General features: G+C 43.0%; 1 protein-coding gene across 4 annotated transcripts in view; it reads right to left on the reverse strand.

The window, feature by feature from the left end:
- PNPLA7 (patatin like domain 7, lysophospholipase) overlaps nt 1–26055 on the reverse strand; it is a 126733-nt gene that overhangs the window by 87679 nt on the left and 12999 nt on the right. For all 4 annotated transcript variants that reach the window (XM_075439388.1, XM_075439387.1, XM_075439386.1 and 1 more), the window contains exons 10-19: nt 23685–23813; nt 22242–22322; nt 21515–21659; nt 20866–20958; nt 16246–16346; nt 15215–15361; nt 10000–10077; nt 8916–9121; nt 3650–3781; nt 2295–2418 (exon numbers count right to left, since the gene is read on the reverse strand). In XM_075439388.1, the coding sequence (XP_075295503.1) occupies nt 2295–2418; nt 3650–3781; nt 8916–9121; nt 10000–10077; nt 15215–15361; nt 16246–16346; nt 20866–20958; nt 21515–21659; nt 22242–22322; nt 23685–23813 (1236 nt within the window). The remainder of the gene's footprint in view (nt 1–2294; nt 2419–3649; nt 3782–8915; nt 9122–9999; nt 10078–15214; nt 15362–16245; nt 16347–20865; nt 20959–21514; nt 21660–22241; nt 22323–23684; nt 23814–26055) is intronic.

Here is a 26055-nt window from a genome sequence, read left to right on the forward strand (position 1 = left end):
AAAGGTTTATAACAAATCCCGCAAAAGGGGATAAACAAATATTTTTAAAAGGAAAAATGTCATTTTACAAATGCCCTCTGCAAAGGACGGCTACGTTAATCTTGGCAATCTTTACAGATCCTCCCCCATGTTTTCGAAAGACAGCCAGAGCATCGAGATTTGTTCAACAAATCGCAGCGTGAGTCAGTGGGCCCGGGAGCGGTGGGTAGGAAGGAGCAGATGATGTCCATGGAGTCACAGAAGTCTTTAAAATGATTCATGTCATAACATGGATCCAGAAAAGCGACTTATGGCTTAGACACAGACTCCATGGGTATTTCTGTATCTGTGCCCAGGGACTCAGCAGCAAACACAGCACTGTTACAGCAAACATGTCCCAGTCCAGCCGCCGAACCAACCTCCCTCTCCTCACCAGTTCAACAGCTGAGCCAGTACGAGACGCGATGCCCACACCAGCACCTGTGCTCCTACAGGGAGGCAGTCTTTAGACCTCACGCTCCACTGTCACTCAAAACTGCTTTCAGAAAGTAGAACGGCTCTGTTTTAACTGGGGAGCTCTGCAAAACTCCAGAAGCTTGACAGTGAAGCTGCAGATCATGGCTGGGGAAAGAAAGCCGGGAAACGAGCACGAAAATGCTTGTAGGTGTCAAAACTGACAAACCCTTATTCGCACACTAAGAGGCCTCATACCAGCATGATTAGTCGCAAAAGATCTCAGGTTTTGCTCCTGTCAAACCGTGTTATTTTAACTTTAACGAGGTATCCCAAAGAGGTAGCCCAAAAAAAAGAAGAAAACAAAGGAATAAAATTTGTGAGTGTGCCTAGCCCACCCTAGAACAGACCTGCTTCTCCAAATACAGCCCCAAGCCCACAAAACTCCTCAGCCAGAAGAGCACTGATCTTTGGAAGGTATCCTGAAATACTGTCCACGTATAACCCAACGAATACCGTGCAGCCACCAGTCCAGACCACCTGTCTCCTGCTGGGAATATCACCAGAACTGCCTCTTGTACTCTATGGCAGCCACTTCCAAATGACAAACCATTTATTTCAAAGTTATGAGGCAAGTGAAAATGAGCTGTAAACACACACTGAAAAGGTCCAGAGACTTCACCCTCCTTAGAAGAAAACTCTTTAATTCTCTCAAGAAAACCAACTCAGACATCAGGTCAGTTCCCAGCCTCTCAGAGTACAGCAGCACTTTACAGTACAGACACCGGTCTGTGGCCCACCGGCCATCGAGACAATCAGGTCTCCCAGGCTGCTGCCGTGCTCCTGCCCCAGCTACAGCGACAGAGTCCTCTGCTACAGACCCAGCCAGGGATCAAGGGAAGGAGGCAAGGTCGCAGGAGAACCTCTCACGCCAGTGGGCAACACTCCGCTGCTGGATCACGCCATTTTCAAGGACACCCCTTTCTGCAATCAGTACAATCTTCAACCAGGTGTCTACAGGCAACCAGCCTTGTACTCCTCCTTCCCCTCCCTCTTGATCTCGATAAACAAGAATTTCTTCCCATAGTACTAATACTAACTCTCGTGTTTTCTTCATTCAGAGGTACACTAATTCTGGCTGCTAACAGATACAGGGTAAATGTTTAGCTTTGAGCTCAGAAAGGAGAAGAGGGCCTGAACAATAACCTCAGAACTTCAGAAACCTTCTAATTTTAAAACGAAAACTCAAACAAGCCATGCATATTTATGATGCAGGACTCCCATTTCAGTTGTTCAGCTAGGTCCAAGAAACAGAAAATGAACTTGAGAGAAATTAAACATGGACAAATACCACAATTCTGAAATCAAAAGTTGCTTTAATACCTTTTAATAACTACGCATTCCCTGAACAACCTGATGCAGCTTTGAAGCTCACTCTGGTGATTCGGAGGAGGTTGGACTCGATGCTTCCAGGGCGCCCCAGCCAAACTGAATGTTCCTATGAAATTACATTTATTCATATCAACTTTTATTACACGTTCCTGCAATTCTTCCTGAACTATTCTAACGGGCTGCTCTCCTCTCACTGTGAAAGAAAGTAACCCATATCACAAAAGAGCATTGTGCAGGGCTTTTTGGTTTGGTCATGACTTTTTTGCTAGCTTTCTTTTCAAACCAAGTCTAATAATCTCATTCATGTATTATTATATAAAGTTTCCAGGTAGAAGGGATTTTCCATCTTTTCAACTTGTGAAAGCCCTTAACCAAGATTAACAATTGATCAGAGCAAGATACGTTGTGCTTAGTGTGGAGTCAATACCAATTTCTCAGCCAAACAATTCGTTTTTGAAACTGCGTCTTACCACTCCAATTAAGTCTCCCCGTCCGTATTCACCCGTCAGGTGCTTCTTCCCATCATCCATCCGTATGACGGAGCGAAGTCGACCATTCAGCACAATGTACGTGCAGTCTGACTTGTCACCCTGCCTGCAGAAGGAACAATCAATTACAAGGATTAGTGAAGCGTCCTCGCTCAGCAAACGCATCTAGAGTCTGTTAATAAGCTGATCAGCTTTCCCCATCTGGTTTAGAGGACACAGGAAAATGTTTAATCAGCAGTTAAACATAGCAAGCAGTTGAACAGCTGGTAAAAGGTGACTTGGAAGCATGTTTAACAATTAAATGTACGTGCTTTGAACAACTGGGTAACGTTAGGTCTGGGAGCAGATGACCAGGACGCACGCGGTCTCGAGGGGAGACAACAGGCTCGTTACTGGTTACAGCAGGAGCCTGTTGTCATTGAACGGTCAATGTGGATGCACAAAGGAATTCTGCAGGTGAAAGAGACAAACCCCTGAGTGGCAGAGGATTTAGATTCCTTCCAGTGCACGCATCTTAGTCTATCAGGAAGTTTTTGCTACATTAAGTCAGCATGATTTAAGAGTGCTGTTTGCCACGCAGACTTCCAGTGTCACACAGCACACGGACGCAGTGCAATACTTCTGCTAGTGGAACTAAAACTAACACGAGGAATTCCAAGAGATTTTAACAAGCTACTGACAGCTATGACTGCCTTGATACACAAAGTAATCCAAAACTTCCATCAGCATTAGTGCTGCTGGTATAGTTGAAAACATTAAAATTACAATTACATAGCACATGTACTGAAGAAGACTTTTCTTCTCCCACCACTGCAGCAACCATGTAATAACTCAAATGCATCCTAGTACAACATCCAGAAAACTAAGTTTTCCCAAAGATAACTCTTGCCCCTTAAACATAAAGTGCAGTGCCTATTTTCAATCTAGTGTTGAATAAGCATAAGTGAATTATCTTTGAGTTTTGTTGTTTATTTTAGAAAGGCTGAGAAATGAGCAATAGACACTCATGGCCTTAACAATGCAGAAACTACCACCACAACATACAACTGGATGTTTTAATCTATTCTGTCACTTTAAAACCTTGCCAATACAACATAAAGTATGAGAAATAGTATGAAAAATTTTAATAACACCTGGAGACAAGAGACTAAAGCAATGTTGAAGGGTACTGCAGAAAAAAAATATTCTCAAAATAGACAAACAGACAAACCCAATGGAATGATGATAAATTTAGTTTAATTTTGTTTTTACTCTGTATGTCACCTAGGGAGCCCAGCTTCTTATCTCTGAAAATTTAAATACACAACAGACAACATACAATTTTGTCCACAACTCACCTGTAAACAGCTCGTCCAGCCTCAACCTCCATCCAATCCAGGGCAAAGTCTATTTGCCGAACAAATGGAGACATTCTCTTGACAACAGTGTGGGCCACACCAAGAACGACGCTTGGCTGCTCCCGCATTATCCTAGGAGGAAAAAAAAGTGTTCTTCAAGTACTTCCCCAAAATAGAAATAGGGACACACAGACCCAACGTCCCAGTGCAGCCGGGCAGCTCCATGGGCACTAACTCCAGAGTTAGCACATACCCACACACACTCCACTCTTGCCACAGCCACACCAGATCAGTGACAATTTGAGGGCAATATGGGACAATTTGAGGGCAATATGGGGCAATTTGAGGACAATATGGGGCTGGCCAGCCTGCCAACCCAGACCAAATCAAATGTCACTCAAAGTCGGCACTGTCCTAGTAGCAGCAGGACTATGCTAGTAGGATGCTAGCTAGTCCTCCTGCCTGGCCAAACTCCCTTCTTTAAGGCCAGCAGGATGGATGACAGCCACGCTAGCTCTTGTCTACGAGCCACCCTCCCAACCTCCCCTTCACCCAGGTCTCTTGTAACTCAGTGAAATGTCCATACTGTCCAGAAGATTGTCCCTTCCTGCTGTTCTGCACATCTCAGTCTCTCACACACACACGTGTGCTCACATCCCCTAGATTTTGTTTCAGGTCAGAACCTTATTATACGTGAAGTCTGATGCTCTTAAAAGACCTGCTCGGTATTTCAAATGTTCCCTTTTCCCTGTTGCAAAGACCACTAGGAACTGAAACGTCTCCTAATAAAGCTTCTGATCTTCACGTTGAATCTTTTGAGTGATTCTTAAAGTCTTTAGCAGTAAAGACACCATGCAATTCAATACTTTTCCCAAACTGAAAAACTTCGAGGATGTTCTGCCAGTGATAACTGCAAATTCAACTGACTGACCGTGAGGCCCAAGGGAAATCGCTCTCAGACACCTGGGAACTGCTCACAAATGTCTTATTTCTCATGCTTTTTAGGCTAAAGATTGCTGCATCCTGTCACCTTGTGAGTAAGCACTCAAGCTCTTCACTACTGCACAGCAGTGAACTGATCTCGTGCATGTCTAGATGGTGTACCTGTCAGGGCATCTTATCTCTTCTGTTCCTGTGCAGCATCGAGAGCAATTGATGGCAGACTACTAAAAAAATAGTTATTTCACCAGAGGCAGCACGACTCGGAAAGAAGTAGGTAAGTGCGTGCAGAGCCAGTACACGAAATGCACACAGAGAGGAAGGAGCGATGTTAAAGCCACACATGGCAGAAACAAAGAAAATTACAGAATACTTGGTATGTTTTCTGCATCAATGTTCCCTTTACAATGAAGATACCAGACTGCCCTAAGACAACCTCCTTAGGAGACCCTGTGTATGTGGGAACTCTCGCGAAGCACAAATCACGTGAGCACAAATCTAACCTCACACCCTAAAAAACAGGGAGGAGGAGAGAGAGGCACTGACAGAGCATTGTCGGTCTGTGTTCCCTAACTGAAATACGGTTCCTGCTGGGCCACTGTAACCTGGCAGAAATGAGAGGAAGCCCGACCAGCGATCCATAATCCTAGAACATGGGAACAAAAGCAAACTCACCAGGAGCCTCGAGGAAGCACAGAAACTGCCCTAAAGTTTCTAAACCATCAGCTCGCTCACTCACTAGCCCTACAGCTGCAGCAAGGGACTCCGAGCTAACAGGGACTGTGGCCAAGTGCAGCACACAGCGCGCTGCAGGGAGCTTTCATGTTTATCTACTCTCCTCACCCAATGCCTCCAATTATTACTTCTCGCAATAATGAAGCTTACAACTTCTTCAGCCTAAATGCTTGAATTTGAAACGGAAGAGATTCATCAGCTTATATCCCTGTTCCACACCGAGCTCATCACACTCGTACCCCTGCACTCCTGGGTGCTACCAGGTAAATTCAGCCAAACACCAACTCTTACATTTAGCACTGTTTAAAATCCAGCCCTCAAAACAGGATTATGAAAAAGCAGGACAGCTTTCCTCTCCTGCCCTTTCTCTGCTGCCCGGAGGTTTCCACGCCCCCCCAACCTCCGACCCAAGATGCCCACAGAGCACCCTGGTTTTGCTAAGCTGCTACTGCACATGAAAACAACATGTTCTCACAGCAGCTTTACCACATTAACCCGACTGGGAGCAAAGGATGCAGGAGCTGAAGAGGCAGCCCAGGATAAGCACCAGTAAACAGACAGCCCTAATCCCTCAACACACGCAAAACACCCAGCTCTATCCCCTTTCGCAGCTGATCTAAAAGTCAAATAAACCTCCGGAAAAGGTTTAGCTCATTGATTTTACTCTACTTGCTTATTTAGCACTCAAAGTCTCCTCCCACACAGGCTGTCTGCTGTGATCAATAAAAGCCCTTTAGTCCTTTTCCTCCCTCAAGATACGTATCTTAATACTTAATGCATTCAAAACGTCAACTACTAACAGGCTGCTTTTATTTCCATGTGGAGCTCTCTATTATTTCACTTGGTGCTATAGAGCTTCTGCAAGAGCATTAGCACGGAAGGTAGAAGCCCACCCTCATGGACAAGAAGAGAAAACCAGATTTTTTTCCCCATTATCAGCCAGGTTTCCTTCCTCTCACTTGGGCATTTTCATCTTTGCTTTTCTGCTTGACACATGCCTGGCAACAGGAAAATTAAAAACCAAAGCTCTGTACTACAGAAACCTGTTTCTGAAGGGATCCTAAAGACTCTTTATTAGAAAGCTCATGAAATATAGCGATTAAAAGGCTAAATGAGTGTCTGTGAAAGCCTGGGACGTATGCAGATATTCTTGCGGATGTGGATGCAATTTGATATTCAGCTTGGCTGGCAATGCAAAATAACAAATCAAAGTATTCCTGCTTCTCTGACAAGCACACATGAGTAAGACTCCAAACTGTGAATTTTACTGAAGCAGAAAATGTGACAGAGTCCTCAGTACCGCAGAACCCGACCATATTCCCTCAAGAGAGCCTGGTGACAACTTGATTACACTGTTCGTCAGGAGACACCACCAGCTGCAGCGTAGGCTCTGCACACTTCGTACTTCAGCTCAGCAAAATAGCAGAGCATTTAAGGTATATACTATATAATTAGCTTGTGTCACCCCTATACTTCAACTCTACATTCACAGACAGCTTTTTAGTCATGTTAGTACCACGTAAAAGGCTCCTGCCCCAAAGTTTCAGTGAACAGGATTTAATCTGTTGTCCAACATCCAACATGAAATTCTAAACTCTGAGCTACTTCCATTACTGTGCTCTTTGCCTAATGGCAACTATCGACCATGTTCTTTCTGCTTCACCTTCTCATTAATTATTGAGAGAAACCACATACACCGTTCCAAGGCAGCTCAAAGAAAAAGTAATACACTTGACAAGAAAGGAAAAAAGGAATTTTGGAGAACAATAGAGGTTCTTGTCAAATTTCTGCTGGTCAGTAAGATAAGAGCCAAAAAGAAAACACAAATTTAAAAAAAAAAATCATTCCTGGGAGATTCTGAGATTACTTCTAATTTTCTCAACAACTTTTTCTTTTTCATTGAGTTCAAAGACGAAACAAACAAACTTTCCAAGAAACATGCTTTTCAAAGACTTTCTACAACAATACTTTTACATATGGGAACAAGAGTCAGAAGTGATATAAAGTTTGGGTTTCAGGAGCAATTGCGAAGATGGAATGCTGAAAGGTCACCGAGCTCACAAAACGCAGCGAAGTGGCAAGGGACTATTTAAAAGAGAAAAAGTAAGATTCTGAAAGGTCCCCAAAATGATGAAGAGGGGATATAGTGATGGGTTTGAGATCACTGACTGGTAAGGGGTTAATGGAAGCAAAAGGGTAAGCTGGAATAAACAAGAGACAACTCGATTCTTGAGAGACAAGAGGAAACTCAGGAAAATTAGCTCAAGCAAATGAGAGACTTAATCCAGGACTGAATATCAAAACAAACAAAAAGGAAAAAAGGTGGAATCTGTCTGGTTGGCTGAGATGACGAAATCAAATTTAAAGTCAGAAACAAGTAGGAAAACAGCAATAGAAGAAGAAATAAGGAAAAAGCAGGAGCTCAGAAGAAATAGATCTGATACCACATGGAATGGCACAAGTGGGGAGCATCTATCAGAAATCAGGTCAAAGAGCTGACGGCCACTGCACAGACTTGGAAAAACACAGCTAATCAACCAAGCACGCTGCTGAGAACAGCGTGTTCAGTTTTATAGCATACAGCCTTTTGCCTGAGGAGAAAAAAGAAAAATCACAGAATAACATTCTATGGTAGAGTTGATCAGGAATACAAATAATCAGAATTATTTAGAAAGTAGAAGTATATGCAGGAATATACCACGTAATAGTGACCTAGGCAACACAACCTAAAAAAAGTCCTACACAGAACACAGGACTGATGGCACATTCAAGTAGAGGTTGAAAAAGGAGTTTAGAAAAGGAAATAGAGGTATTTGACACAAATTACGTGTGTGAACTAATAGTAAGTCTAACAGTAGGATCATGGAATAAATCAAGAGTATTAATCAGTAACATTGGACAATGAGGCTAACCAGAGTCTTCATATTGGGTTTGGGCACGTGGTTTGTAATTAAGCAATACCTATATGACCCTTCAAGCATTAAGTCACAAGTTGTGTAACACTTCCACGGTCCAGAGCAGAACCTGTCTTGCACAGGGGCACTATTCTTTGACCTGTTCTATTTGTGAGCACTGAAAACCTACAATCACACCATGACCAACCATTCATAACCCATCCAGCAGCCCAGGCTGTGTTTGGAAACAGAACTGGGGTGGTTCTCCAGCAAATAGGAACAATGAATCTAAGAGAGAGGGCCTGGCAAAGAACCACTTAACCCAGCAAAGCACAGGCTCTGGCCAGACTTTCTTAGTTGGATTGTGAAGTGCATGAGTCTTCAGTCATAAATCACACCTCATTGGCTTAAGTGCTCTATAAACCTGGAATAAAGGAGATATCACCATTTAATGTTACCATGTTCCCTGCATTACCTCTTGCTGGGGATAAAGCCATCCGATAGATGGGTCAGAGCTCAGCTGGGCACTTAAAACCCTCACATGAGCTATCTGGTTTGCTACCGGATGTATTGTAGCAGTACTACGCCACACATACATCCACCACTCCCCATGGGACCACGGTTCAAAACGACCATAAAAATTAAAAAATAATAACAACAATAAAAAAATCAATCCATGTTTTCATGGCAGAACTCACTCATAGAAATGGGACTTGGAAATAGACAGGAAGCTGCAGTCTCGATTGGCCTTGATGGTGAAAATCAGCGGTTCCCCAGTCAGGACAGCGAGCTGGCCTACGAGTTCTCCTGGATGGGTAATGAACAGACAGGTGTCCTCCTCCGAGTCTATCTTCCGCTGGTACACGTGAAGCATCCCCGAGACCACAAAGCAAACATTAACATCCTGGAGAAAATGGAAACAGAGCTCAATAAAATCTCCAAAGATTTTAAAAGCAATTGTCAGGGTGACAATACGATCACGACCGATCTGTTTTCCAGAAAGCTCCCTACAGTTTTTGAACAATTAGGTGATAAGACACAATAGTGAATTATTAAAAGCAGGTTATGAATATTTAAAACTAAGCAGCCACATTACTGAAAAATGTGTTTCTCTTTGGATGGTTATGAAAAATGAAGGCTGCATCTGTAAGATCTCAAGAAATAACAGAACTGCGAATGGAGATAACGGGGTAATGGCAGCAGCATGATGAGGGGCACTGCAGTTCAGCAGAGCAGAACGCAGCAGCACCCTAACTGGAGCTGCCCCTCATCTGCTTTGCACAAGCTTGTCTATTTACACAGTATTATTATTAATGAATCTCGTTTTATCCTAAATACACTTCGCTATAAACAAATAATACTGGATTTCTGTTGTATGAGGGGGAAAAAAAAAATACTGCAACTGCGTAACATCATTGCAAGCCTGCAGTGCGGGGCATGAGGAGGGGCTGCCCGGTCTCCGCACCTCCGCAGGAAGGACGGAGGCAAGATTCTCCCACACCTCCGCGGGAAGGACGGAGGCAAGATTCTCCCACACCTCCGCGGGAAGCTACACAAGAGCTGGAAACAGACAGCTGCCAGATCTCCACTCTGGCCACACTGCTACTCGTGTGCGCAGAAAGGGCGAGAGAGGGATTGTTTCATCTCGAGAAGAGAAGGCTTGATAGGGCTCAGGGAGGGATTTTTTTATTTATCATCACCAACATGTATAAATACTTTCTGGTGGGGGGCAAAGACCGAGCCAAACTCACATTCTCTCTGCTCTAGATGATGTGCACTCACCTGATCGCCTTGCCTGGATAGCACCGTCCCAGCAGTAACCTGATGCAACGTCACTTTGCCATTCAGCAGCAAAGGATCCTGGAGAAGAAGGGGACAGGGGGTATAATTTACTCGCCGGTGCACATGTGAAGATCCAAGAATGTGGGGAAGCATTGAAATAAAGCAAATAAGAATAACAATTACTAAAGAGAATGTTGTAAGTACTTGAATCTCTTAAAAATATGGTGCACGATTTTTATATTTCTCTACCCGACAAACACTTCTTCCAGAACAAAAAACATTTAATTAGTTTCAACTGATTGGACTTAGATTCTTAAGGATTTTACATTTGTCAATTTTGACCCCAGACTCTTTTAAGGGTCTATAACAAAAAGAGACCTATATTAACTGGCATGAAAATCATGAAATATGAAGATATTTTCAAAGGAAGGTGAAACCAGCAGAGACTGACTACACCACGAAGGAACTGGACAAGGTGATCTACCACTTGCTTTATCACAGCCCTTCCCTGGTCACAGCGCTCAGCTGTGCTGTGCATGCACAGCAGATTTCCACACACACTGTAGACCAAAAGCTCCCCAAAGCTATGAATTCTCGTGTGCGTGCACACGTAGATCACAGAATCATAGGTTGGAAAAGACCTCTAAGATCATGAAGTCCAACCATCGATGCACAGGAGAGGTGGAATTTTCCTCCTGACTAAAGAGCACGTGGAGGGAGGGTCTTCCCAACAGCCTGCCCTTGGTTCGGACTCAACCTCAAACCCTTGCAATGGCAAAGAGCTGACCCGGTTAAGTGCATCAGCTGATCAGTTTTCCTCCCAGCTCCGAAGCTGCTCACCACCATAATCCCGAGTACACAACGCAGAGAGGCACCAGGTGTGGAAAGAACTTGCTTTCATGTCAAAGAGCTGCCAACACAATTTGGTGTCCCACACGCAGACAGTATTAAACCCTAAGGCTTCAGACCACCTTTTCTTCGGCAAAACTTTCATCTTCAAAAGCTCAAAATGTTATCATCATCATCCGAATGGGCAGGGGCAAAAACATAGGCTCAACGACATGATTCTTGCTTTGTGCTAAAGAGTGACAGTGCAGCTGTCACAGCTTAGAAATCACAGAATCATAGAAAGTTTTGGGTCGGAAGGGACCCCTCGAGGTCATCCAGTCCAACCCCCCCGCAGCGAGCAGGGACACCGCTAACTAGATCAGGGTGCTCAGAGCCCTGTCCAACCTGGCCTTGAATGTTTCCAGGGATGGGGCCTCCACTACCTCTCTGGGCAACCCGTTCCAGTGTTTCACCACCCTCACTATAAAGAATTTCTTCCTTTTATCCAGCCTAAACCTACCCTGTTTTAGTTTAAAACCATTACCCCTCGTCCTGTCACTGCTGTCTCTACTAAAAAGATTGTCCCCAGCTTTCCTATCAGCTCCCTTTAAGTACTGAAAGGCTGCAGTCAGGTCTCCCCGCAGCCTTCTCTTCTCCAGGCTGAAAAAGCCCAACTCTCTCAGCCTGTCCTCATAGCAAAGGTGCTCCAGCCCTCGGATCATTTTTGTAGCCCTCCTGTGGACCCACTCCAACAGGTCCATGTCCTTCTTGTGCTGAGGGCTCCAGAGCTGAACACAGGACTCCAGGTGAGGTCTCACCAGAGCAGAGTAGAGGGGCAGAGTCACCTCTCTCGACCTGCTGGCCACGCTTCTCCTGATGCAGCCCAGGACACGGTTGGCCCTCTGGGCTGCCAGCGCACATTGCCGGCTCGTGTCCAGCCTTTCATCTATCAGTACCCCCAAGTCCCTCTCAGCAGGGCTGCTCTCGATCCTTTCGTCCCCCAGCCTGTACTGGTACCAGGGATTACCCCGACCCAGGTGTAGGACCTTGCACTTGGCCTTGTTGAACCTCATGAGGTTCACACAGGCCCACCTCTCCAGCTTGTCCAGGTCCCTCTGGATGGCATCCCGTCCTTCTGCTGTATCAACCATACCACTCAGCTTGGTGACCTCTTGCTTAACCTCTGCAAGGCAGAGCCAGACACTGCTGCGCCCAGGACCTCGCCACAGAGGCAGAACCACTGAAAGCAAGAGAGCTGCGTGCGCAGTAAGACACAACTCGGCACAAGCAGCCTAGCAGAATCTGCCCATGGTCGTTAACCTTCTTGCAGCAGGAAAACAACGTAGCAGAGATGTAAACATTCTATCACTGTAATTATTATGCCAGGTTTTTCTCTTCTCATTTTCAGTTAAAAAAAATAGAGCAAGTGAAATAATCAGAATTACTCTTTACACCTACAGCTGATAAAAGGAACAGATTTTCATCAAAAAAGTTTTATTTAAAACAATCTGTTTCATTGGAACATATCCAATGCAAAGAACCTGACAAGCACCTGTCAAAATATTTCGGTTCAGCAATATCAACTCAACTAATTTCTACAATTTTTTTTCTATATTTATGCATTTATGGTTGTATAGGATTACCTACCCTTAAAGACAGAGTTTTAACTATGAAAGTATCTCACAGTAAGGGAATACAAGCTCCCTAATGAGCTCTACTTATCAACGGCTTTTTTTGGCTGCATTAGCTCTAACAAAAAATTGTTGCAAAGATTTTCTTCATGTCTAAGACTACTTCAGTATTCAAATAGATAGCACACAAAGCTGCAAAGTCCTCATCATTGGAGATCTTTAAGAACAGCTTAGACAAAAACCTGCCAGAAATGACTTAGCAATATTTGATTCCGCCTTGGGCATGAAAAGAGACTGAATGACCTCCAAGCAGTCCTTGAAACCCGACTTTTCTGTAAGTCGAGTAAGCAACAAAGGAGTTGACAAACAAGATCACAGACAAGCTCCATGCTGTCCAGTACCTTCTCTCTTGAACGGGCCAGACCAGCAAACCCAAATTCAGCCCTGCGCAGTGACAAGGTTTGAGCTAAACAGCCTGGCACTGACCCCCTCCGGGCTCCTCCAGCCACGGGCTTCTAGAAGTCACTAGCACTACAAAATCCATTTCACAGCAAGTTGCTTTCTCTGTATAAATTAGCAGATGTTTATGATGCAAAAGAGAAAGCACAAACCACTGATAAACAATCAACAAAAGCAGTAATTAACTGGGACAGACAAGTAATTTTTCTGTCAAATGAAGGAACCTTGTAACTCATGCAGAACATACGCCCTGCAACACTGTTTAACTCTGAGATCATAACTGCGGATAAAGCTGAAAACATGTAAAAGTTGTACGAGATTGAAAACCATTCATGACAGAGACGCAAGGAATTCAAGTTATTCAGAACAAAAGAAAAAAAAAAAGATCTTAATTCTGAAGTCAGATACCTAAGGGTCATTTGAAATAACACTGTCTCTCTCCTATGCTAACTTATCCCCTCCTGTCTCTCTTACAGTCTCACTGGAAAAAAAAAAAAAATAAAACAAACCCTACCAAACAGCCAAAAACCAAACCACCACCATCTGTCATCAGAACATCTTGATTTTATTTACAATGATTTGCTGCTCTGGAAAATGACATCTTAAAATGCCTCCAGCCAGTTAAGAAATAAAGGATAGGAGCTCTTTTTTTTTTTTTTTTTTTGTTATTTTTATTTTTTTAAGAGGATAACTACTTAGAGAATCCATTTTCTTCCTTTAGGTAAGTAGTATTGAACATAAATATTTCAAACACAGGAAGATTTTTCTTCCATTGCCTGTAGAAGAATCAACTTCTGCCATCCTGCACAGAAAAAATTAACATTGACCTTTAAATGAGATCTCTAGCTTTGGGCCACATTCCATCGCATTCTTATTTGCTTCTGAAAAACTGAGTTGCTCTAATATCAAAACTTGAAAAGTCTACCTTCTTTCATTACTATTCAGATCTCATGTTGCAAAGACTGCCTATTAGATGCTGCATTTTCAGGGTACTGTTCCAATTAACTTCAACTCTAATCTGTTTACTTGTTAATTACCAAGGAGTTTATCCTAGATATTGAAAAAAAGTGCTGTAATCGGTAGCTTCAGTGATCATTTTTGCTCATGATCCAATAGGTCTAAAAAGGAAGACATCAGCTGTGTACTGGACACACACTTGTGCCCCAAGCAGCACCCGAGGCCAGTCCTATCAAGAACAGAAGGCTGAACAGAACAGATGAAAGTACCTAGTCCCACTTTATTTCATCTGTAACAAGAATTTCTTCTAAAATAGTCTGTAGCCTTTTCATGAGCATGTAAATACCTGAAAAAACTCCAGATTATCGTAACAAGACAGTTCACTCTCCAGCAGACTAACAGACAGTCCTGCACCCCTTAGTCAAACCCGCGACAACGTACAGCCTGCATCTCGAGCCTCAGGACTGGCAGCTAAAAGATCGTGACCAAGGTTTTGAAGTTGCAAGGGAAATATTTGGAAGTCAGCAGGGAATGTTAAAATCCAAAAGTAAAATCTTTTAGGTTCTAGCAAGTGTCACTCGGTGAGCGCTCTTAAGGCAGAGGCGGCGGCTGCAGCAGCTGCGCCCAGGCCTCCGGCAGCAGCAAATAGACCTGAGCTGTTGAAATAACGTGCTGTAATAAAACTAGGATATCTGTGACCGACTCAGACAGCTGCACAGTCTTCCCAAATTGTCTGATTAGCTCCATGACCAGATGCACCTCTGTACCGAAATGCAGCTGGAATCATAGGAATGATGAAAACAAACATTTTCATTCCTTCTTACAATATGAAGGCAGTACGCAGGGGCTGAGCTCAGCAACGACGACTGCCAGGGCACCAAGCCTTGGACTTGGAACGGGCATGGCACAGCCACTCCGCTGCGAAATGCGCTCAGAGCCATTGGCCAAATACAGGGACTCAATTCCAAAAATCAAACGGGGCACTCAGATGCTATGCCAACAGGATTACGAGATTCAGCAATCACCGGAACGCCTCTACATAACTTCTTCACGCAGCATGCGAGAGCATGAAATCACACAGTGGCAGAAATTGCATGTTTACTTCTCACATGGATAAATCTCTACGCAGTGAGAACAGATTCATGCAGTACATTTCAGTCTGCTCTTTTCAAACGGCAGAATAATTCAGATTTATTTCAGTCCTGCTAATAGCTTCAGCACACTAGAGCACAAAACATTCAGCTAGTCTACAATGTACTAGGGAGACAATTTACTTTTTAGTGCCTGGCAGAATGAGATGAAAAATGAAAACAAATCAAATTTTTCCTGCAATAACTTACATCAAGTTTCATCAAGGTTGAAAGGTTTTTCTTTGCCGCTTCGACGATGGCATCAATATGTTTGCTATTACAGGAATCTTGCACAGCGCTATAATGGAAAACTGCTGAAGGAGTTTCTGTCACCGTCACAGTCTTCTTCAATATCGACTGCAAAGAACAGACACGCAACAAGGATCAGTTGAGATGTTAAGAGTTGGCACCCACCCAGCAAGAACTTGCCGTATCATCTGTGCTCTCTACCCACCACAACTGGTGGCCTGAAAAAAGAAAGGCTACCTTTCCAAAAAAGCAACAGGTTGCTAACTTCATTAGCCTTGTGTTTTTCTGCAAAGCTTGACACTCAAGTCAAAGAAAGTTACTCATCGCAGCTTGCAAAAGCAAAGAACAAGAGACTTTTCACAAACTGGGTAGTTGTCAGCTTGATAGAACTAAAACCTGATCAACACCATATACAAAGATGGAGGAAAAGATAAAATGTCTGTCAAGGTCACACTGAGCCACAGTTTCTCTTCAGATTTTGGGCTGAAGTTCTGTAATTCAGGAGCATTTTTGTGCTCTTAACTTCCAGGCCAGCCTTTGTAAAAAGCAGACTAGAAAAACAGAATCATGACTGGAACCCTCAGTAAGTTCACAGGTTTTTAATTCCTTTCCGCAAAGTAGTTCTTACAAATCAAGCATGGTCGGACAAATTCACCTTTCCAAATAATCCTCTTAATGAGTCAGAGGAAGCTCATCTACCCAAAATCAAGCAGTTGTAGCAATGCTTTCCCATTACTTGCCAAGGGGACGTCCACAGAGTTTCCAGGTATTCAGTAAAAAGCCTGAATAGTCACCAAACTCTACTGAAACCCCTGTCAAGCTAAAACCACACCAACATAAGACCACCAAATATCACAACTGGTAGAGATGAAAACAAGCAAGGGCATGTACTCCAAGTAAGGAAGCAAACATTTCTTTTACTCGAGGAATAAGGATAAATAAGGAAGGGCAATGCAAGAAACTTGCTGGAGTATCTGAAGGAGGAGACCTACCTTGCCCACAACAGGACTGCTGGCAGCGTCCTCAGAGCCAAAGTGCACTCGGGCTCTTTCGTACGCCATGTCCATATCTGACTTACCACCGCTGGAATTACCTACAAGCAACATAAAATCTTTTTTTAGGCATCTCTGTTACTAGAGTGTGCCAGAAATAGCACACGAAGTCAAGCAATATTTCTTTCGGGTTTTCTTTGTCTCTGAAGTTGAGGATAAATTAGAAAGTGGCAACCTCATATTGCAATTTTTTTTCCTAGTCCCTTTTGCCCTGGGAGATCTGATGGGAACTTTAAATCTCCTCCGTTGGGCTCGTATATAAAATATGTCTCAAAATTCCCACACCCACTCTTGTACAGAGTACAATAATTATTTGGGGACAGACAAAACAGAGTCATTCTGGATCTGATGATTATCAGGAAGGGACAAATCCACCAAACAGACATTTTCCTTGTGGTTTCCAGGAAATGATTCCAATTAACCTTTTCTCCAGTAAACCAAAGAACCTTTTTGTACCCGATACATTCTAAGGGAGAATATTACGATCAGCAACTTCCTAAAGTCTCTCCACGGAAAGCATCCCTCCCCCAATACCCAAAATAATTTCAGATCTTTTTCACAACTTGTCCAAACTTGCCACACATATCACGTGCTGAGAGATACACGAGGAATTCCCTTCCAGGTCTCACTTCTTTCATTCACGAATTTGAAGTCACTAACAACTTACGTTCTTTCCTTCCCAATTCTAATACACCTTGATTACATTAGCCTCTTGGCTGTCCCATCCACCTTCCAGGAACTTATCTGAGGTAATGAATAATGCAAACATCATGGGGAAACCCTTCCTGTGTCATTACCTTGAACAGGATACCCACAAATCAACCTGATGACTTACAGATGAGTTTAAGAACCATGCAGAGATTGCAGTTTCCTTTAACAAATAAACCTATCATCATTTATATGCTATTTCTATGCCTAATACATCTCAAAAATATACCTGTAATCATAAAAGTTTACATTTTCTCCCTTAGGCTTTTTTCCTTCTGTTACTACGTTGTTCTTAAACTTTTGCTTTTTTAAACACTAACTGCTCCTCAAAAATAGGATGGGACCTTAGGAAAAGAACTGACTGTTGAATTTGGTTACCTAATAAATTCTGAAAGGGCTCAAATTTTTAATTCCTCTTCCATTCACCCCTGTCTACACACACACTTCAGTTTGCCCAGGATTGCCCTGATCTTTGGAAGGTTCGCTTTTGGAAAAGTGGAGGTGCCCTATATTTACACCCTTGTTAAAGATGATGATGTGAAAATATTACCCTTCCATGAACAGCTGTCTATAAATTTAGTTTTAAAAGTACAGTTATTTTATTTCTGAAGGAGCTTGGCTCCTATCTCCACCCCAACTAGGACAAAGAGAGAATCCTACTGTCCCAAAGATTCAAATCTACCTCAGATTACTCTTTTCCATGTTATCTACAAATATGAACAAATTTTTGCATGTAGTAAATTCACATTGGCCACTGGGGTCATAACATCATTTAACGATCAGCCTCCAAATAACAAACCCAAAGACTGTCATCAGCAAAACTGCTGATGAACTACAAGACCAAAAAAAAAAAAAAAAAAAAAAAAAAAAAAAAAGTCAAGAAAAAGCTGTCGTTGCTACTGAGTTTCATACACACTGCAACACTAAAGACCCTAAATTAGTTATAAACAAAAAAAGCTGGGATAGCAGAACTAGCAGCATGGAACTCCATCTGGGCTGATCTGACTCCCTGTCAATTACACTGCCCCACAAATCACAGTGTCAGCGTAATTACCAAGCCCCAAAGCACCAAGTGCTTTTTAAATCTAAACACACACTTCTTGGGTTAAACCTAAATAATCTGATCATGGGCACGTAGGCATGAAAAGCGTCCTCTACACAGCTCTGCATATTAAAAAAATCAGAGAGAGGAAAAAGAGGAGGCATTCTAAGAGTGAAAGCCTATGTCTGCTAGACTTGTATCCAAAGCAGAAGTCTTCATCTCGGTCATAGAGACAAGCTTCCCACACAGTGATTAATTAAACTGTCTTGTTGCTCAAATGGGAGTTAGCAAGAATACAGCAGAACAAGCTTCAACGAGAACCGTTGAGTCAAAGGAACAGAAGGCAGTGGGAAACTCAAGAGTGGAGTGCAATTCAGTTTGCCGAACACACGCTTGCTGGTATCCCACACACTGCTGGTACACGTCACCGCAAAATACAACGGCGACCGACGCTGTCCCTGGCAGCGCGTCAGCTGCCGCTCTCCTGCCCAGCACTCGCTCCCCCAGCTACCTGCCCTCCCTCATACGCGGGGTCCCGTGCTCCTGCTCGTACGCTGTAGGCTCAGGGCTTCAGGTTTGAAGAAGAAACATCAGCTTCTCTTAACTCTTGCTAAAAAATCCCCAACAAGCCAACCAATGAAAGCTAACTGCTATTTCACCTTACAAAAATTAAGTTTGGAACACTTACTTCCAGGAACAATAGAACCGATGGAGTTATCACATACAAAAGAACCCATTATTTTACTTCGTTCATCTAATTCTTCTGTCCACCAGCCCAGATACACCACGTGACTTAATTACATCTTTCTCCCTTCCAAAGCATTAGTATACTTAAAAAGTAGGCTAACCTAAGTTGGCACAATCTTATTTCCTCATCTACACAACGGCTATGTTTCAAGTTAGACAGCTATACAAGAAACAGAAGAAGAAATTACACCCCAACTCCAGGAGCAAGTGAGGCAAAAATGTTTTCCCCAAAGTCACTTTTAGCAGCTTTTGTTAATTCTAATGAGCCAAGCAAATCTAAGAGATGCTGAGATAACGGCACCTGTATGACTAATAACAGACAGTTCTCTTTTCTCTGAATCAACAATAAACATAATCAATATTCCCATGGAGTCTGAACACGCAGTAAGGTAGCGGCATAGAATCTGAAGTGAGATCTTGATCTTTTCATTATAGTCATCAAGATACTTTCCGTGGAAGCTACACAGTGACTGTAACCTCAGTGCAGTGAGCAAAAATCAGCTCCGTTAACTGAGGTAAATCATAATTACCCAATCAGATACGCTCCTTCTGTCAGTAAAAATCAATTTTCTGTCTGCTAAGCTCTGTGTACCCTGGCATTTCTCTTATGACATGTAAAAGGAGAAAGCAAGGACAAACGGACACATGCACTGCTAAGTATGCAGGCATCCTTCCACATCAACCTTCGAAGAACACACGCGGATTCTACCTTACAAGCCTTACAGGGCTGCACAGGCAGATCTCACCGAACTACTTTATCTACTTGGGGGAAAAATAGCTATGTTCAGACTCTGTGTTACTGAATTAACCACTGAATCAAGTCTGCTGGCACATTTTATAATGCGTAGTGCAAAACAACCTCACACATATGAAAATAAAGCCAGGTCTTGCATGGGTCACTTCAATATTTTCCCTGGTTCCAGAAGATGATCTACTTATCAATACCCAAAATCCTACTTCTCTGCCACATCCATCCTGATGGACAGTAGCACGGAAGTTATAAAACACTAACTGGGACATTGCACATCTGTATAGTAGAAACTGCAGAGAAAGTGAATCAACTCTCTACTGTAAAAAATGAAGCAAGATGTAAGAAATCTACTACCCATTCTTCTCTTCTCTACAGACCGCCAGCTTAACTCCACAGCAGCATCAGAAACCTTACACTGAGGAAAGCCCTCAACACTGAGGGCTCCCTCAGCCTGTCTCCCTCCTCTCTCCTTGTCTCCATACTCTCTAACCCCTCGTAGTATGTTCTTACCTCCTAAACCATTTCATAGTCGATGTAAGCAATACATTTATCATCTAAAGTATCCAGGGTACCTTTATTCCCCAGATTAAACTTTACATAACTTCTCTATTAACAATATCTCCATAATGACCTAAGCATGACCTTACAGCTACCTCAGGATGGCTAGTTTGGTACTCAGCTAACGAAAGACAGGTTCCTTCCCTTTATGGTTCACCCAAGGATTTCCAGTTTCTCTACCCTGAACATAAAGCTCACCTAAATAAGGGGCTCAGAGGAAGATGTCTACAGTGGAGACGACCGAAGTTCACAGAAATGAATACTGCAGCATCAAAACAGCTCAGCCTCATAAACGTCTCACCAGAGCATTCAGTGATAAATCACCTTTATTACTCACTCAGAAAACATTCCTCTAAAAGCAACAAAGCCATGTAATGTCCTCTTTGGGACAATCAGCCAAGCAAGAATCGTGTGCCTTCTTTTGCATGACAGATGATAGCACATCATCATAACTCACTGTTTCAGCTCTATCAATTAATAAAGCTCTTCATTTGCAAGTCTCTTAGTAGCCAAAATACTGTATGTTCCCCATGGCTAATAAAAACAGCAAGGGAATGCTCTCTTGGATAATAGTCCATTTGTTACTTCAGAAAATAAATTTTTGACAAATGAGTTAGGAAGCAGTACTACTGCAAGATAATTAGCTAACATAAACAGGAAGATTATCTAACCCAGTGCTCCAGAGAGCACGTGTCTTCCCCCATATCATTAGGCACATTACCTATTTCCCACAATTTTGCCAAGCACTACTTACTAGAAGCCTCTGCAGACCCCGCGTAGGGAGGTGAAGAAAGGCTTCTTCTGAAAACAGGCTCAGAGTTTTCTGTACCAGAAATCTTCAACGTATCTGAAATTTAGAAACAAAATGACATGAATGTAAACATACGGTACTCCCGAACAAAATAAGTTTCATTGACAGCAAGAACCTCTCACTATCCACTTTTAAAACTTAAAGGCTGTGTTAAAGGTTTTCAAACACCAATGTTAAAAATTGTTTAAGCCTGCTTCCTGCTTTTGATTTAATTAAAAAAAAAAATTTCAGGTTCAGAGGCAAAATTCAGCTTGATCTATTTCCCTAGGTTCAGCTTCCATACCAACACTTCAACCCCAAAGCCTACGCATATCCAGGAATTCTTCTGCTACTGCCTAGAGCACAGAATTTCCACAGATCCTCCTATGAAGTCAATATTAGGTGCCACTTCCCTCCCCCCTCCCATCACCCCCAATATCATTAACAACAAGTAATTTCCTATTAAAGCTAAGGACTACCCAAAGACTTCCAACCCGAAACCAACTTCGGACAATCCCTAACTACTCTAATCAAATAAAAATCCTCTGATGAGTAGCACAACAATTCAAGAACATCACAAGGGACAGTTACTACACATTTCCAGAAATATTACCCATTTCCAGTGCTTCCCCAGCTTTTTCAAACTTTTCTCCACGATCTTCCTCGGACACATTAGACACTTGTCTTTTTACTGCTTTGCTCGAGCCTCCTCCAGGCGTTAAACTTGCCACAGAGATGGGCGGGATGGCTTGGCTCTGCTGCAAGCACCAAGGTGGAAAGGCAAACATCAACCACACACTCAGACATGTTAAACAGGACCGGACCCTGCACTGGCCCCTGCGGTACTTCTCCCGGTCACGGTGATCAACCAAAGACGACCAAGGGTGGCCTTGTCATGATATCAGTCCTAGGTGCATCCCACCAATGTCCACAGACCATGGTAAGTCCATTTTGCTTAAGTATTCCCTGACCTGATGCTCTTCTGCCAAGGGTACATCATCCTCTGAACCGTTACAGAAGTGCCTCAGTACCCTTAACACACCAGGCCCCGCTGAAACACACTGATACATGGGCACAACGATGCCCACGCACCAGTCTGAAGCGATGCTCTTCTTCAGACTTCTGGAATTTAAGCTTGTCCCCCTCCCCGCCATTCCCCAGGCATCAGCGTAGGCTAGATTTTGTGGACTGGTTATAGCAAGTACCTCACTTCTGCAGTCCTGTCATCATTACACTAACATGTAACGTGCTTTGCCATCTTCTGAAAAAAGGAAAACTTCTCTGTGCTAAGTCACAGCTGGCTGCAAAGTAAGGGCAGACAAAACGTACGCCAAACTTACACAATTGAAGAGCTCAGTAGTCAGCCCCAGGTAGTTGTGCAAAGCGAGGAACGTCACTCTTTGCAGCCTTACCATGATGATCTAGAAACAGGAAATCAAGAAGCAACAGGAATGGGTTTAGTATTCTCCCACACTCTTTCTTTCATTTAGACACAGTTATGTACGAGAGTACCTGAAGGCACTCCATCAAATACAGACTGTACTTTAATCTGAAATGCCTTTTTAGCAGTTGATAAACTGAGGCAAAGATAGATACAAGGGATTTACTGAAGACTTCACAATCGTTTGATGGCACAAGAATCCAAAGCCTTATTTCTAAACACCAAATAATGCTTCTTGCTTTCTGTAAACATTAATAATAAACATGCCTTCAGATAAATGCATTTGCTTCCATTTTTCCTCCCTCATTATTTCAGCTTTCCCCACACAGAGCCAGTGCTACTGCTCTGCAAACACTCTAAACCAGCATAAGACATCCCTGCCACGCGACCCTCCTCTGCCCTGGCAGCTTATTCCCACTCTTAAGCCATCCTCTCTTTTGTATCAGCTCTCATGGAGCAAATTAAATTGGTATAATGATCTGTCCTCCTCAACCATCAGTATTAGGAGGTTCATGTGCCACTCATAAATCATCCAGATAGCAGAACAGTTTGCAAGGACAAAAAGATTCAGGAGCAATAGTAAAACAAAAGGACAGAGCAGAATGACTGATCAGGTCACGTGCATCCATTTGACTCTTAGACCTGCAGGACAACGCGTCAAACTGAAACCGTTAGCAGCCTAGTCTCTGCACCAGCTTCCACCTGCAGCACGTACAAGGCATAGCTGCAGAGCTCACCTGAAAACTGTCTAAGCTCCCGCAAAGCAAGGGAAGGTGAACTTAATACAAAGCACAGCTCTTTCCTTAGGTGCTGACAACTGCTTCTGAAGTGGAAATTCCCATGTCAGTCGGAATTTTGTTAATTTTGCAAAGCATCACCCCTCAAACAGCTTCGGAGGGTACATCAGTCGTTTTTCAGAATATGCAGCAGTCTTTTCCATACTGCAAGCCAGTCTGAAGCCTTGTTGGTGCGTAACCGTGACTCAGAGCCCCTGGCAGCACGTTCCACTCCACCAGGACCAAAGCGCTCACAGCGCCGGTCAGGCCGATTCGAGAGGCTACCACACGCAGACACTGATTCAATGTGTGTATTTATGCATACACGTATATATGTATGAATTATTCCTTCCTGTGTGTGATTAATGCTGAGATCATTAAGTCTAGGACTCTAAGAGCAAGAAGAACCGCAGAACTAGTCCAGATCTTCAAAAGAAGCTATACTGAACAGTTCCATATCTGCACAGGATGATGAGCTTGCTGAACTTCAAAACGTCAACTTTGTAACTTGGAAATTAGAGCGATTTTTTTTTTTCTCTCCAATTCTACTTAAAAACGCAGCTTACCTGTACCACTCTAACAAGAGTTTCAGGGTATTTCTGGAAGACATCTTGAAAGGCACTTGCTGGAAGTCGCAGTATAGTGGACGGACTGGCTGCTCGGGCCGAGACCGTTTTATAGGGAGCAGGGTGACCCTAATAGAAAGTTTCAGAGACACAAGGTTAATCCACCAATTATCTGATCCAATTCTTCCCAATTGCTTCCCAAATTTCTGCTTTGATATTGTATATGCTCACAGACATCATCTGACCACAAAACACCTTGAACTTCTGCTCCACGACCTACAAGTGGTGTAACGAGGGCAGCATGGTCGCATGAATTCACACCAGCAATTTCACTGGCATTAAACAGAGCCAGAGGGAGAGAAATACGAGCTACAAGAGGTGTATCAGGTTAAGGGCAACTGACTAGTCCGTCAACTCCGTCACAGTTTTATTACTGACAAAGCCAGGCTTCAAAAATATTTCGACTTCCAGCTATTCAAGACTGCAAAGAACAGAGGTTTTGTTGATTTTATGATCTGTATGGATGACCAAGGTATTTGCTGCAACAACAATCACAGACTCACACAATCAGCAAAAAACATAAAAAAGAATACTAATTACAGACATACTGGAATAAGACAAAAATCAGGCAGACTTCTTGTGTTCTAGGATCCATATATTCATATACATATGAAATATTCCAGATGACAAAACCAAATAGCTTCCCTTTACTTGAGACAAACTGGGTCTAGACCATGCTGAGTTGCTCAAAGAACAGATCGAGAACTAACAAACCAACGAAATATAAAACTGTAAGTGGGTAGAATACAGAGAGTTTTACGCTGGGAGGCAAGCCTCTGATTTAGGATTTTCTCCCTTGAATCAGAATAGATTTTAACAAAAGTCTACTACCAAACACTTGGATAAAAAACTCCAGACAACACCCCTTCTACTCCGTAAGTAAATGCTGAAAAGAATATCTGTAAGTCATTAATTCATTTACTAATACATGAAAGACTGATTTATCCAATATTTCTTTTGTGGTGTGGAGCAGGAGCTAAGGAAGAAATGGAGCTTCTACTTTACCACAGTCACTGCTTCTGAAGCTCTCACTCCTCCCAAGCAGCAGACGGCAAATTTTTCTGAACACTGAACACACAGATGCTAAATGCTGACTAAAAATGAAAAAACTTGCAAGTCTTCCTGAGCATCAGACAACTAAAGACAATCGCCGCACAAGGATTTCTGCCTCCAGAACACAGCAAAACCAAACACGATACATTCTGTACAGCCACAACCACTCTGGAAAATAAAGCTACCGCTCTGTCTGCCTTGCTGGTCTGGAAGCCACAAGGAAGCAGATTCTAAAATAAAATTCAATTAATTGGAACCAATTTCTTAATTACACTAACTTCATCTGACCTTATTCTACAGTCTGGGGATGGTATTAATAGCTTTGATTTCCAAGTTCCTGAGGGATTTGATATTTTAAACATCTCTGACCTACAGTGCAAAGCTACCAGGCGTCCTCAGCTTTCCCGAGTTTCTTTTAATCAAGAAATTAACAAATTACATTTCTGTGCCTTTTGCTGCACCAAAAATAAAGGCAACATTCCTCTTTTACAGGCCAGTTTAAAGCCTGGCTTCAGACGAATGTAAAAGAAAATGTATACAGTCTGCTTTTAGGCACACACACATCGCTACACTCGCCATCCACTGCGCTTCCCACCAAAATACATGGTGAAAAACTAGGGGGGTGAAATCTGCAGTCACCGGATAAAGGACAGCATGAAGTTTAATAGTGTTCCATAACAATTGTTCAAAAGGGCAAAATAAGCACTGTACAGCACATTTCTCCGGTCTGCACTCCACCCAGCGCAGTGTCTGTGGGTTTTTGTGAACAGCGCTTGTCTGAGGACAGGGCGATGCTGAAAGTCTCTCAGCAAACCAGTTTCCAGGTAATAGCGGGTAATGATGCAGCAGCCTTTTTCTCCAGAGAACAGCCCATCCCTCCAGCCTTTCAGCATGTAATTTTTCCTTTCCGAGAGCCCGGCATGAGAGCTGCCTGCCTTTGAAAGGGCCAACCACCATGTCCAATTGGCTCAGAACACGCTAAAAGCTGCTGGAGCAGCGCGGAGAGGAAATGTTCCCGTAACAGTCAGTTCTCTCCAATATAATCAGCTGCACACAGAAAATATCACATTTAAATTATAATATTTTACAATCACACACTGAGGTCACAATGAACAGTTAAGTTATAATCAGTAGTGAACTAGGACTTCTCAACAAGAGAACTTTTAGTTCTCCATGCGGGTAACTATTTACTTCTGTCTTGCTCTAATAGCTGTGGAGTAATTAAATACTGCAGGTGACAAACGTCACAGCAAAAGTA

This window comes from Opisthocomus hoazin, chromosome 19 (assembly GCF_030867145.1).
Source record: "Opisthocomus hoazin isolate bOpiHoa1 chromosome 19, bOpiHoa1.hap1, whole genome shotgun sequence".
NCBI classification, from domain to species: Eukaryota; Metazoa; Chordata; class Aves; order Opisthocomiformes; family Opisthocomidae; genus Opisthocomus; species Opisthocomus hoazin.